The sequence below is a fragment of the Orcinus orca genome, chromosome 3 (genome assembly GCF_937001465.1).
Source record: "Orcinus orca chromosome 3, mOrcOrc1.1, whole genome shotgun sequence".
NCBI lineage: Eukaryota > Metazoa > Chordata > Mammalia > Artiodactyla > Delphinidae > Orcinus > Orcinus orca.
Window position 1 is genome coordinate 75,206,348 of NC_064561.1, and position 14,346 is coordinate 75,220,693.

At 45.3% G+C, this 14,346-nt stretch overlaps 2 protein-coding genes across 14 annotated transcripts in view; one reads left to right on the plus strand and one right to left on the minus strand.

The window, feature by feature from the left end:
• The window catches only part of SEPTIN8 (septin 8), a 26,546-nt gene extending 18,441 nt beyond the window's left edge, over positions 1-8,105 (plus strand). For 4 of the 11 annotated variants that reach the window (XM_033405894.2, XM_033405889.2, XM_033405895.2 and 1 more), the window contains one exon: positions 6,777-8,105. In XM_033405894.2, the coding sequence (XP_033261785.1) occupies positions 6,777-6,942 (166 nt within the window). In that variant the 3' untranslated portion in view covers positions 6,943-8,105. Of the gene's footprint in view, positions 1-263; positions 955-6,776 lie in introns of those variants that run through there. The other 7 variants (XM_033405890.2, XM_033405891.2, XM_004279906.3 and 4 more) reach the window with 3 other exon arrangements.
• Positions 7,929-11,273, minus strand: CCNI2 (cyclin I family member 2). Of its 3 annotated transcripts, none has more exons than XM_049707276.1 (3): positions 10,563-11,272; positions 10,184-10,315; positions 7,929-8,067 (listed from the first exon to the last, which is right to left on the minus strand). In XM_049707276.1, exons 1-2 carry the CDS (start codon positions 11,185-11,187, stop codon positions 10,260-10,262), a joined length of 681 nt encoding a protein of 226 aa, XP_049563233.1. In that variant the 5' UTR covers positions 11,188-11,272; the 3' UTR covers positions 7,929-8,067; positions 10,184-10,259. The 3 variants fall into 3 exon arrangements, with proteins under 3 accessions (XP_049563233.1, XP_049563232.1, XP_049563234.1); XM_049707275.1 differs by lacking the exon at positions 7,929-8,067 and adding an exon at positions 8,686-9,599 and having other exon boundaries at positions 10,563-11,273; XM_049707277.1 differs by lacking the exon at positions 7,929-8,067 and adding an exon at positions 8,686-9,599 and having other exon boundaries at positions 10,184-10,312; positions 10,662-11,272.
• Between the last annotated feature and the right edge of the window lie 3,073 nt (positions 11,274-14,346).

The window sequence follows — 14,346 nt, forward strand, 5'->3', positions numbered from 1 at the left end:
TGACCATTTAGTTGAATGGCTTTGACTGACTGTACTTATTCTTCAAATTTTAATTGATCTTTGCAAAATTACTTCCCTATCCGACCCTCAGCCTGGGATGCCATAAACTGAAGCGAATTCTCTGCTTTGCTTGTTACAAATGCCAAACTGACTGTCCTTTCCCAGTGTTCATCTTGCTGTCTTTTGCTTCTGTTTGATTTGGTCGTCTGTGTACCTTTTAATGTGTCTGTTTTTGTTCTGTTTGTTTTATTTTTATTTTTCAGTTAACGCACGCACAGACTTACATGTCAAGAGTGGACTTTAGACTTTCATGTGTTAAGTTGCTTGAGTTACACCTTGTGACCCTTCTCCCATAACATGGTGTGAGGACGGACTGGGAGCTGGTACAGACTCCAGTGTTTACAGCCTTGCTTCCCCCCCCCCCCCCCACCCCGCCATCCCCCAGGCTGCCTGGGCCTGGCGGGCCACCCTCTCTATGCAAACTCGTTAAAGCCATGAATGCTGGAATCCAAAACTGATGAGGTTTATTTTTTTCAGAGCCAGTGGCTGGTCTTCCATTTACAGTGTCACTATTCCTTGACGGAGCAGTCTTGTGCCACTCTAGCGAAGGCCCCAGCCGGCGATGCTCGGCCTAATTGTTCAGCGTCAAGATGGCAACTCATGCAGTGCCCTAGGTGTGGCCACGTGGTGTGGTATACATGCTGCAAATTCGCCTGGTTCCCCTTCATTTTAATTTTTCTAACCTAGAGCTTAATTTCAATAATAACTTTTAAAGCACTTCTAAATTTTTATTTTGGCACGAGCATAAAGACAAATAATACCCTCTCCCATTATTTTCATAAGTAACAGATTCCCTGATTTTTAAAAACTAAAAATATCTCTAAACCTTTCTTATGTATAAAGTATCCCTATAAAATATAGGGAGAGGTGGGTAATAAACATCCTGCAATGACAGTGTTTGGAATTTCTTTATGGATGAAAGTGGATCATGAACAAGACCACATCCAGTGTTCTTACTGTGAATGTAAATGGAACAGCAGCCCAAAGCCATTGTCTCTGTGCCCCAGAGGTGCTACCTGTAAACAGGGACCAACCCCATGTGTGCGTGTTAAGTGTTTGACTCTGTTTAACTAAGACCCCCAAACCAATTCTGCATATTCCAAATGCAAGAGTGTTCAGCGGGAACAGGTTTTTCTCCAGATCATTGTTTCCTTTTTCTTGGCTGAGTCACAGGGAAAGAGGTGAAAGTGTCTGATGTATGTGAACAATTTAAGAAAAAAATACCAGCAGAGGAGCTTTTCCCCTTCACCGGCATTCTTAAAGAGAACATTCTAAGAAAGTACAAGCATTCTTCTATGTTCCTGTTGATTTGCAAGCCATTGAGAATATCAGGGTTGAAAATATAGGCTGATAATATGGTACACAAGAAATGAATAGATGAGAGGAAGGATTTCATTTAATGTTGATGAAGCACTGTGCTGGGCACTGGCTACCCAGAGTAAAGCACAGCTCTGTCCTCAAGGAGCTTACAGTCTAGTGCACTCCCTAGTTGGAAGACATAGGAAGCTGCGCTAATATATTGTTGGATTGGCATTTTGTTTTTTACGTCCTTCATCTTCTCTCCCATCATTGTTTCCCTCTTTCTGCCTTGGCCTGCTTTACTGATTTCCAGGACAAGGTCCTGGCTCCTTCCTGCCCTTCTGAGACCGTGTTACATTCAGAGAGGGGTGGAGGGTGAGCTGTGTGTATCCACTGAGGCGTGACCAGGAAAAGGTGGTCTTTTTCTCCTCGCCAGGAGCAGAGCAGGTTTTATTGATGCTCAAAGTGAAGATTCTCCAAAGTTATGCCATGACCAGGGGTGGATACAGGTTTTTGAGGGGCTTGAAGCTTGAACTACTTGAGAAACCTTTTTTTTTTTTTAAAAAAAGAAGGATATGAGTATAAAATTAGGTACAGGGCCTTGGAAAGGGCACTGAGAATTAAGCTTCATTAGCTTCAGAGTAAATCCACCTCTGGCTATAACTGATGCTTCAGTGTGGGTATCCAAAAAGGTAAATCAGCATATCTAAGGCAGATGTGGACTGTGAGTGGCTTAACTTTAGGGTAATTATATGTCTGAAAGTGTATTTAGTTGGGTGGAAGTATGACCTTTAAGATAGCCTCTGTCAGCTAATGTATAGCTAATGTATTTCTGAAGACGAGGCTCAGTGACCCAGCAGGTTCACTGGTTATATAAGAAATAAGGACTCCTGATTCATGGGCTAATCTGGGGACTCTTGGAGTGGGCAGATTCTGCCACCCATCCACTGCCGCCTGCGGGCTGCACCCAGGGCATACTTGGGAGACCAGAATTATGGCTGGTTATCTGCCTGCGGGCCCACGCCTTCCCAGAATCTCGGGGAGACCTGTCATTGTTACATTTTCTGGGGTCTGAGCTGCCTCCACAGGACCCATTGACTTCAGCGAGCCTTACTGCACTTTTCTCCCATGCTGTTTATGTTTGGAATTTTGTCATTTTTAGCTGAGACCAAATTAATTCTTGGTGCCCAAGGTGGGCTTAGAACTTGCCATTATTTAACAAGCTCCCCATCACGGAATGTGCCCCCTGTCTGCAGGATCTGATGACCCCTCCTTTTCTGTCTCAGTATCATGTTGGCATTTAGGACAGTCAGTGGGATCACGCTGGCATTTACTATCATGTCTTTCATGAACCAAGTTGGTTTTGGGTAGAATCACCGTATAATTTATTGCCCAAACTGAGACTTTTGAGAGGGAAAGGAAATGCTATTAATAATTATGCCAAGTCAACAGGCATAAGCCATGACTGTCTCAGGCAAACTGGGATGTATGGTCACCCAAGTTATGGGTAACCTGAGTCTAGGTGGTCTGCACTTGTGCAGACTAACTCCATGTATGTTTGTGTGTATGTCTTTGTGTGGGTTCCCTGTTAAGTGGGGCTCGTATTACTGGATAAGAGGCCCAAGGGAAGTGTGGCTTGCTAGTCTCTTACGTTAACATGCTTTTCTAAAACTGCTTCATTTGTTAATTCATTTACTCCTTCATTCATTGACAATTTTTGTTCCTTTCCATTCACTTTGTACTCATTTTTTTCCATTAAATTTTGCATTTATTTTGAGTTTTTGTGGTGTCTTCTTTGGGCAGTGGCTTTTCTGACTTAATGTTTCCTAGCCTATTAATCTGCTACACCTGTGGTAAAATACAGCTTGTCTTTTCCATGAACTTTGTGGGGTTGATCAGCTTCTATAGGAGTAGTGTTTTAATAGTGAATCCTGCCATGGGCATCTGTGAAAGGCTCTTGAATAGGCGTGGGATGGAGGAAAGATAGGAAAGAGAAGATGCAGCCTGTGGTTAATGAATCTTTATCAGGTGACTTTATCCAGCAGGACATGAGAGAAGGAAGACCGTGCGCTTGAAAAGTTTACCTCCTTGTTGAGGAGGCTTGACATACGACGACTAACATTTTGAGTTCTTATTGTGTGCTAGTCATTGGTCTAAAGTGCATTACATGTATTAATTCCTCTAATCTTCACAATAATCCTATGGTTAGGTACCATTTTGCCCATTTTGTAGGCAAGGCACAGAGAGGTTAAGTAATTACCCAAGGTCACACAGCTCATAACTGGAGGAATTGAGGTTTCAATATTGGTATCCTGGACCCTTAATTCCTGTGCAGCTTGACAGTGTAGGTTGGTGGACCTGAGATGGTTTTGCAGAGATGGGATGCCCTGGTAAGTAGGCAGATATTTGGTTGAGGGCAGACTGGTGGTTGAAGGAAGTGATGGCAATCTCCTGGGCCCATTGTTGATGTGCTTTCTCTGTTGGACACTAGGTTGATCTCTGGGAAGACCAAAATGAGGAGATGGGGGACTAAGGTGGGGAAGCTGACAGCCCAGCAGGGAGACTGGCATGCAGGCATCCCTAGTGAAGGTATAGCACTACTCTCCCCACAGGGAGGCAGGTAGCAGGGAGGCAAAGTCTTCATCAAGCTTTGAAGGACAGAGACTCTCTAGGAAGCCAGGGGGAATAGGGCCACACTGATGGAAGGACCTTGGCTCACCCAATTGGGGGAGGTAATATTTGGACAAATTTAGGACAGGTCTATGGTGCTCATCCACGTGCTCCTCTCTTAGCCCATCTGCCTCTGAGCTCTCTCCCATCTCTGTTTTCTGCAGCCACAGTCCTTTACCAATTCCTGCCCTCTGCAGATGGGGACAAGTGGAAGACGGATGTGTCTTTATTTCTCCCACCACAGTGATCCCCAGTCTCTAATCTGAGGTGGGATATGAGTTCCTAACTGCAGGAAAAAAATGTTAAAGGAGAGCAGGATGGGACCTAGGATTCCAAGACAAGCTTGAACAGCATAAAACTTTTAAAACAAAAAATCTCACAAGTGGTATTTTGGCAATGCAGAAGTTTGCTTCCCCAAAGAAGGGGAATATTATTTACAGAAAGATGAAGCAGCAAGGCTGTCCCTTACCCCCATACTGTGGCTCACAGGTCTACCTTCTCCTTTTTCCAAGAGACTGAGAGTTGGTTTAGCTCTGGGGATGCAGCTTACTTGGTTAAGGGGGTCCAGATACCTCTCAGCAGTTTCCTGAAGTCAGAGACAGCGTGAGCTGGTGTGGGCTCTCAGGATGAGCCCCTGCCCCACCAGCGACAGTGCCCACTCCCAATGGAAGGAAGGAGGCAGAGGGAGCTGCGGCCATGAGCAGCAGGCTGCCCCTCAGCATGTCCCTCTGTGTTGGACTAGAGGACAGTTACTGACAGGGCTTGAGAGATGTATTTCAAGTGTATTTGACTCTATCAGCTCTAAATGCAAGGTATCTAATACATATAAAATAAGACTCAGACAGGGTTGAAAGGAATTAAGGTGTATTTTAACAAAAGTTCCAACAAGCAAATTTGTTTCAACAAAAGGTAGAGATTTGTGCTGACTACAGTACAGACACTATTATACTATATGTAGTCCTCGGCTGTTTTGCAGCTGGTAGCAGATCACAGTCCGCGTGGCTTAGCACGTTTACAAAAAACTGTTCACAGTGGAAGGACTTCACAAATTACCTCTAAATGTGTGGTTCAGTCATTCATATGCCCAACACTCCTTACACAGCCCCAGTGGGCATCGCTGCCAGCTGGACTCCACTGCCTAGAGAATGGCTCTATAGTGTCACCTCCCTCAGCCACGCTAGTGATCTCTCCCTCCTCCTGGCAGTGGTGGAGGCAGCCTCAGCCTCAGCACCTGCTCACCTCAACCAGAAGCTCTGGGAGCTGTCTCTCCCCATCACAAGGGTCACCTTGAAGTGTTCTGCTTTAACACAAGAATCCCTCTAGTTAAGCTAATAAACTACTTTGCTTAAGAGTAACAAAGGAGAAATTTGCCTAAAGCTTGATCAAGATGCTGTACATTAAATAAAGCATACTTTATAAATCGAGTCCTTATGAAGAAAAGACTTAAATCCTGGCCAAGTCAAGGTAAATCTACCTGGAGAGACTATCCCATTTCTGCAGGGGTGGGCAGAGTACTTGGGACTTGAAGCCTGCAATTGTTCTTGGTACAAGCCTGGGAAGCTGGAAGGACCTGGCCAGCTCTGGCAGGTGGAGCAGCAAGAACTTGTCTGTCAGCACCAGCCCAGCCCTTCGGCCCTGAGCAAGGCCTACCTCTGGCCTCATAGTCCAGCTGTCTTAGGGGCTGATACAGCCCTTGCTGGAGAAGGAAGAAAAAGCAAGCTGCAGTATGAGCATTTACTCCTTCTCCCTGGTCTCGGGCCCAGGGTTCAGAGGGAGGCAGGGGTTCAGTTTGTCAGATTACCCTTCCCTTTAGGGACCCTGACCTATCTTTTTTGCCCCCTTAATTTTTTCTGAAGACAGGAATGTTTTCTCAGTTGCTCTTTCAGGGCCTTCTTCCTTTCTTGTTACAGGATCCATAAAGCCTACAATATAGAGGAGTCCAAGCAAGGCGGGATTGCCATTATGCTCTGAAGGGCACCGGGGTAGGGGCACAGAGGCTGGCAGGTGAACCAGAAAGTTGTCTGTGCAGGAGGATGACTAAAAACTTGTCAGCTGTTGCTTTACAAGTTCTTTGCAGTGGTTCCACTGCCTAACACCGACCTGTAATTAAAACAGTGGTCATCCTTGAGGCAGAATCATTTTACATTCTAAAGAATGAGCAATTCAGTGCTGAAATATTAGCATAATATTAGCAATTTCAGGAAGGTCCAACCACCCAACTTAAGAACATTAACCCCACCATCTCAGGAACACCCATCTTCAACCTCAGCAAAAACTGTCATTATTCTAACTGCATTCCATCTTACCCTGTCCATCCTGAGTGATTCTGACCTCCCAGTGCCTACTCAGGGTATCCTGGTGCCTGGTACCATATAGAGGGTGAGGGGTCAGAAATTTACACTCCTCAATACTAAGCTCAGGTTTGCTTCCTCCTGAGCTAGACATGTCCCCACATCCTCTTGACTACAAGGGCTGCTACTGAGATAAAGCTTCACTCACTGTCAGAGAAATCCACTCTGGTGAAGGGAATGTGTATCTAATACTCAAGTCCAGAGGATACGCCACGTGTGGAAAGCCTAGCCCTTAGGAAGACTCTTCAGAGTCATCATGGCCAGAGCATCTTCTGGAGCCCACAAGGGCCAAGAAGGGCCACAGGTACCCTTTTGGGGGCAGAGTGCATCAGCTGAAGGGGCAAAACTGAGAGCCTGGTCTGGGGCAAAGTTGATGTCTACCTGTGCTTTCTTTAGCAGATCAGATATAGGAGTACAGCAGTCGGGCATGAGCCTCTCCAACTCTAAGGTGATGATGACCAAGGCCAGTGTGGAGCCCTTGAACTGCAGCAGCTGGTGGCCCGCCATACAGTGCTGCAGCTGCCTGGTCAGGGATGCGACGTGGAGGGAAGGATTCCTCTGAGGCAGCAGCTCCTTCACGTGGGGCCAGCCCAGGACCACCAGGGCGTGGAACTGGAGACCGTGGTTTTTAATGTTAGAACAGAAAACCCCATACTTTTCATATATCAATGACCAAAAGTGCAAACAATTTAAATTTTCATCAGGGAATATCAAATGTTGCCCAACCCTTTTCATTCCCATTCATGGCCCCCCAACGGGCTTGGGGCTTAATACCCCCTCTGTGGCCAAGCTCAGCTTCAACCCTGGAGAGAAAAAGACAGTCTGCTTTGTGACATGCTCATTAAGAGCCTAAAGTACCCAGATGACAGTGTTTCAATTCTGAAAAATAGAAGCATACGATTCAAGATTAAGGTAGCAGAAAAGTTACTTGTATCTGCTTGACATGAGAGGAAACTCTGCAGCTTGGCAACAGTGGCCAGTTTTCATACTGATACAGCCCTTAGTGATTTAATCTTCATGCTTTATAACAGACGAAAACCCCATGACATTTCCACATTGCATAATTTTGCCTTACTAACAGAATCATATTCTAAAGGGTGACCATCATTCTCTAACTAAAACGAATACAAACGAATACGACATTTTTAAGTGCCAGATCAATATGGTCTAAAGCCTCAATAAGGACTGTGTGTAGGTGAACAAAGACAGCTAAGTGAATGTGTGTAAAGTGTAGCAAAAGCAGACAGATTTTTATGTACAGTATTCATAGAACGGAAAGTTAAATATTTTTGCAGTGTGTATTTAAAAGAGAAACTCACCACAATAGTGCCATCTAAATATCTTTGTAAAGTTAATTTAATGTCCTTTAGAAGTGGGAGTCTGGTGGAACTGTGTTGGATTTAAGACAACATTTCACTCTTCCGTATGTTGTGAGCCTTGTGGGTCACCTCACTGTGCTGCATATGCAAGGACGTGTGCTTTGCCATCCTATGTTGTGAACAGCTGTTCTAAAGGCACAGTGAGTCCAGGGTAGGCTCGTACTCACTATGGTCAAGAAGTCCAGCGGTGTCCCACTGTAGAGATCCCAGTGAAGTTTGTCCAAAATAGCCAGCTCCATCCTCAGCAGCTCATTCGGGGAATAGCCAGAGCCATAGTGCTTTATGAAGTCTTTTATGCGTGGAATTAACTGTAAAAAGAAAATAAAGAGGCCAAAGCCCTACACCATGTCATGGTAGCTTTTGTTTTCTTATCCCTGGGGACTGGGCATCCATGACCCTAGTAGAGTTGTCTTCCACTGACCCACCACAGAAAATGCTTCTGAAAGGAAAACCAAACCAGATCTTGGCTATCTGTCAAGTCCCCAGGTATTGTGACAATATGTAGTGAATGTCACATGGTCACCTGCTGCCAACAGGTCTTGATCCCCAACTGCACTCCAGCTCATACCTGAAGGTGCTTTGGAGGCTGGGGCTGTGCTGTCTCCCCCATTCAGCTGTAACAACGCACTCAAAGCTTTCCAGCTGTGGGCTCTACCCATTCCCTGTTCCCAATCCCTACCATGATTCCTTGTCATAGAGAGGAGTATACCTTTGAGCTTCCTGGTCTGCGTCAGACAGACTCATTGATAAAACCTCCCATGGTTTTGGCAGCACCATAGCTGCAAACACATTCCTTTCCGCCCTTATTGAAGGCAGTTCAGTTCTGGAAAAACTATGACTTTTCCCCAGAGAAACTAATAAGGCTTGTCTATGAGTAAACATGCAAGTACCAAGTGCACTGAAGACTTGGTCCTACTTTTTTAGTTAAAGTATTACTATATAACTGTATAGTAGTATTACTACTATAACCTCTAGAAATATTTCTTTTAAAGGTTATTTACTTGATTTTTAGTTGGACAAAAGCATCTATTATTATATAATCATAAACAGGGTTAAAATAAATTTTATTGAAGGTTTGGAACTGGACACACAAGTGACTTTTTCTGCCCCCATGGACCCTGAGATCAGCCAAGGGAGACCTTGTAGAAATGGCAGTGGTTCCACTATCCCCCAAAGGGGGAGAGGTTGGAGGGAGGGAGGAAGGAAGGGAGGTCTGGGAAGGATATTGGGAGAGGATCTTCTGAACAGAAGCCACAGTGAAACTGAGAAGTTCAAGCAAGCCTGAAGCACTTATGGGGGCTTCTCTTCCACCCACTGCACATGGCCCTCCTGCCCCTCTTGGAGAAGGGTCCCAGAGTCCCTGAACACCAGTTTCTTTGACACAGCCAAGTCCTTAAGTCTCAAGCAGCTTTCTTAGATGTAGTTTCTGGGGGTGGTCATTAGGCCATATGGTTTGGGAGGCCTTTTTCTTCTGCTTAATGGGAGGTGACATGTGGCATCAACCAATGAGGCAAGATTATATCTGCTAGGAAGTCAGACCTCTGGGTTTGCTGGGCCAGAACAATTCTGCTATTCTAATTACCCATTTGTGGGGCCCCAAAGTCTGACAAGCCTAAGGAAGGGACAGAAGAAATCCTGGAAGGTATGACTTTTCCAAAATGCCCATTCCCAAGGTCACAGACCTTTCAGGAAACTTGAGTGTTTCCAGCGTTACACACCCCTATACCTCAAAAGCAGCCCTGAATGAGCTTCCAGGGATGCATACCTCCTCTTCTTCATTAACTTTTGCAGCAAGTCTCAAGGAAGTAATTGTAACACAATGGAGTAAACACTTTTTTATCTGCAGTACGGAAGAAACACATATGAGCAGAATATGAATGCCAGAAACTAACTGTAAAGCGTCTGTGGGTTTTTTTTTTTAAGAAATGAAGTTTTGCCTTTTTAACTTTTTTTAAAAGACTGATTGTATTTATCCACAAGGAAGTGACCCCCATTTTTAGATGTGACCTGTAAAAACCTCCTGGTTTCAGAACCACAGATGACTAGTCAATAGTCCTTTGTTAGAGGACTGACTGGAGGTGGGAAATATGGCACCATCTCAGGGAGCACACGGTCCCATCCTGACCTCAGGCTGCATTGTACTGGTCCAGACGAGCACACCCCACCTCATCACAAAGGGAGTCCTTTCCCAGCTAGGTCCTCTCACGCTCCCCAAGTCGACCGACCCCTGACGGCCACACAACACAGAGTCAGACAGGCAGATGGTAGGATGTTCCAATTCCAGTTCTACCACTTGGAGCCGTTTACTGAATTGATGAGGCTCAGTCTGAGCACCTGGGATGGCTCACCTCTTAGGCAGCAATGGGAAATAGAGGTCAGTTTGCGCCCCCAACATCTGTCACCATCCCTCATAGACTTCCCTACCTTTACTGAAACTATGAGGCGGCTGAAGATAGTGAGAGCCAGGTTAAAAGTGGTCTGGGAGAAGTCAAAGATGTTCTCAACTCTCAGGAGCCCCAACACGACTTCCTGGAAAGCTTCGCAAATCTCCACCTGCTGGAAGAAGGAGGTGGGGCAGAGGAGGGACGGTCGCTGGTGGCCAGTCTCGGTCCATCAGTGGCTGAACGGTCTGCTTACGGTGACCAGAGGGGCTGTAAGAAGCCTCTTCACCTTAAATCGCTGTCGGATAAAGGGCCTCTCTTACCCAGCGCCTCCCCCATTCAGACCCTCTCCTTCCTGTGCCCGTTTTTTGGTCTTCAGCAGGGTTCCCCAACTCAAACAAGCCCTCCTCCAAAACACCTACTAGAGAAGCACCGTCTCAGTGACAAGCTGGCGAATCTCGACTCTTGCCTCGTGCGGGGGATGCACCTGGGGAAGGTGCGTGCTCCAGGGTGCGGCTCACCTGATGGCGGGTGCAGGTGGAACCCGGCCGCGTCCCGTGCGCGCGTGAGGAGGATGAACGTGCTCTCGGGAGGGGCCCCCGCGGGAACCGGTACCTGGATTCGGCCCCCCAGCCACAGGCGCGCCTCGCGGCCCTGGGCCTGGGTCAGGTGGGCATCCAGCTGGCGCTCGTCCAGAACGCCTCCCCAGTCGCTCGGCACCAGCACGGGCCGGCTGGGAACCAGGGGCGGCGGGGGCGGTGGCCCCAGAGCGGCGCCGGGGGCGGGGCGCGCAGCTGACCGAGGCCGCATTGCCCCCCGCGTGGGTCTGGTCCACGACGGCTCCGGGAGACTGACCGCTCCGCGCAGGCAAGCCTCCGGGAAACTTCTCCGTATCGCCGCGGGGAGAGAGACGTTCCGCGGAGGCGGCGGGAGAAGACAGCGAAGGACTGTTTCGCCCAGACTTTCGTCCGGACTCTCACCTGGACGCCGGACGGATCTTATCTCCGAGGCGGACGTCTCCGGCGCTGGCCGCCCGCCGGAAGCCATGGCAACGCCAGATCCCGGGTCTGGGTCCCGGCTTAGCCCGGCTTTTTCTAACCCAGCGCCCGGGACTTGCAGCTGGGGCTGCCACGGGACGGGGCGGGGCGGGCTCTTACTCCACCCCCACGTCCCTCCACTGAGCGCCTCTTTCCCCACCCAAAGCCCGCGCCACAGGCGCAGAGTCCCGAGCGGAGTCCCTAGCCTGGGATGAAGCAGCTGGTGACCACGCCACCCTGGAGAAGGTAATTTATTGAAGCCCTGCAATGCGTTAGGCGCTGGGACATAACAGTGGATAGAACTAGACGTGGAACTTATATTCTAGTCAGGAAAGAGACAATAAACACGAGTAGAATATATGGAAATCCCAGCAAATCCACTCCTAAGTAAATGTCCAACAGAAATGCATGTGTGTGCACCAGAAGACACCTACATGATGTTCACAGCAACACTATTTGTAATAGCCCCAAACTGGATACAACCCAAATGTCCATCAACAGTTGAATGGGATAAACACGGATAAACAAATTGTGGTATATTCACACAATGGGATACTACACCACATTGAAAAAGAATGAACTGCTATACCCGATAAGGAAGAATCTCACAAACAATATTGAGTGTAGGGAGACAGATAGAATTCATACTGTATGATTCCATTTATACAAACTATAAAGGAGGGAACTATAATGTTAGAGTCAAGGTAGTGGTTACCCTTGGGGGCATACTTCTATGTTGAAAACTACAGACATCACGGAAAGAAATTAAAGAAGACCTAAATATAATACATGGGGAGACATTCCGTGTTTATGAATTGGAAGATTTAAATTGTTAAAATGGCAATACTTCCTGAATTGATCTATAAATTGAACATAATCCCTGTTAAGTTTCCAGCTGTCTTTTTTGCAGAAATTGGCAAGGTGTTTCTAACATTTCTATGAACATGCAAGGAATTCAAAATGGCCAAAACTATCTTGAAAAAGCAGAATAAGATGGAGGCTTCACAGTATCTGATTTCAAAACTTACTACAAGCCTATAGTAATAAAGACAGTATAGGAACTTCCCTGGTGGTCCAGTGGCTAAGTCTCTGGGCTCCCAATGCAGGGAGCCTGGGTTTGATCCCTGGTCAGGGAACTAGATCCCACATACCGCAACTAAGTGTTCACATGCTGCAACTAGGAGTTTGCATGCCACAACTAAAAGATCCGGCATGCTGCAACTAAGATCCAGCACAGCCAAATAAATAAATAGATAAAATAAAATTAAAAATAAAATACCCAATCCTAAAAAAAAAAAAAGACAGTATAGTACTGGATAGACATATAGACCAATGGAATTGAATTGAGAGTCTGGAAAACAACCCTCATATTTATGACCAATTGATATTTGACAAGGTTGCCACAATAATTCAGTGGGGGGGAAAACAGTCTTTTCAGCAAATGGTGATGGGACAGATGAATATTCACTCACATGTGGAAAAATGAAGCTGGATCTCTATACCATATCATATACAAAAATAACTCAAAATAGATCATAGATCTAAATGTAAGAGTACACAGAACAGCATCCAGAAATTAAAAAGACAATACACATAATAGAAAGCATGTGTATATCATATATCTGAAAAGAGACTTGTATTTAGAATATATAAAGAATTCTGAACAACTTAATAATGAAAAGACAGATGAAAAAGGCAAAGAATTGACTAGACATTTCTCTGAAGAAGATATTCAAATGGTCAATAGCACATGAAGTGATGTCCAACATCACTAGTCATCAAGGAAGTACAAATAGAAACCACAATGAGGTGCTATTTTATACCAGTAGGATGGCTGTAATAAGAAAGGTAAGACAAAAGCAAGTGTTGGTGAGGATGTGGAGAAATTATAAACCTCATACATTGCTGGTGGTACAGTCACTGTGGAAAACAACTTGGCAGTTCCTCAGAATGTTATTTAGAGTTACCAAATGATCCATCAATTCCACTTGTAGTATATACTCAAGGGAAATGAAACGTTCACACAAAAACTTGTAGCAGCATTATCCATAGTACCAGAAAGTGGAAACAACCCAAATGTCCATCAATTGACAAATAGATAAAAATGTGGTATATGCATACAATGGAACATTATTTAACCATGAAACGTAAAGGATTACTGATACGTGTTACAAAAGGGATGAATCTTGAAAACATTATTCTAAGTGATAGACGTCATTTCACAGAAGGTCACATATTATATAATTCCATTTATATGAAATGTCCAAAATAGGCAAATCTATAGATACAGAAAGTAGATTGGTGGTTGCCTAGGGCTGGGATGTTGCAGGGGGGGAAGGAGGAATGATGGCTATGAGTGTAGTGTTTCTTTTTGGGGGGATGAAAATGTTTAAAATTGATTGTGGTTATGGTTGCACAACTCTGTATATAGTAAAAATCATTGAATTGTACAATTTAAATTGGTGAATTGTATGATGTGTGATTATATCAATAAAGCTGATATCATATTTACAGTATATCAGAGAGTGATAAGTACTACGAAGAAATATAAAGTAGGGAGGGGAGATAAGAAGACTGGGGCTGAAGGTTGGAATTTTAAATAGAAGGATCATTGGTAGGGTTCACGGAGAAGGTGATGTGTGAACAAAGATATTCTGAAGGAGGTGAGGGAGTCAAGCAGATATCTACAGGGGGAGCTTTCCAGGGCCTGGATTTGGATCTGGGCTTTGTCATTGCCTGTAGCTATGACCTTGGACAAGTTACTTAATGGCTCTATGCTTCAGTTTTTTAAATCTGTGAAATAGTTACTCCTGTTTTCTATTAAAATGACTAATAGTACCTATTTCAAAAGGTTATAATGTAAATTGAATTAATAATTTAAAAAGGAATTAAAGCACTTAAAACAGTATGCTGACACTAAGTATCTTTATTAGCTCCTACTGCAAGCATAAAAGCCCTTGTATTCTAACAGGAAACCGTGCCTGCAATGTCAGATGAATCCAGGAGGCCAGGTGGAGCTGGTGCAAGGGGGATAGCTTGCAATAATGAGTAAGAGAGAACATTGCAGGAAACTGGGAGAGGGCCTGTGACTTTTATTCTGTGAGATGAGAAATCATTGGCAGGTTTTGAACGGAGAAAAGACAGTATTTGATTCATGTTTTAACACCAG

Bases quoted from the DNA above. Each gene is read 5' to 3' on its own strand.
- CCNI2 (XM_049707276.1), bottom strand. From the start codon at position 11,187: ATGGCTTCCGGCGGGCGGCCAGCGCCGGAGACGTCCGCCTCGGAGATA. The intron at 10,316-10,562 runs GTAGGTGTTTTG...TCCTTCTTCCAG, and splicing joins ACTGAGACGGTGCTTCTCTA to CAGGTGGAGATTTGCGAAGC.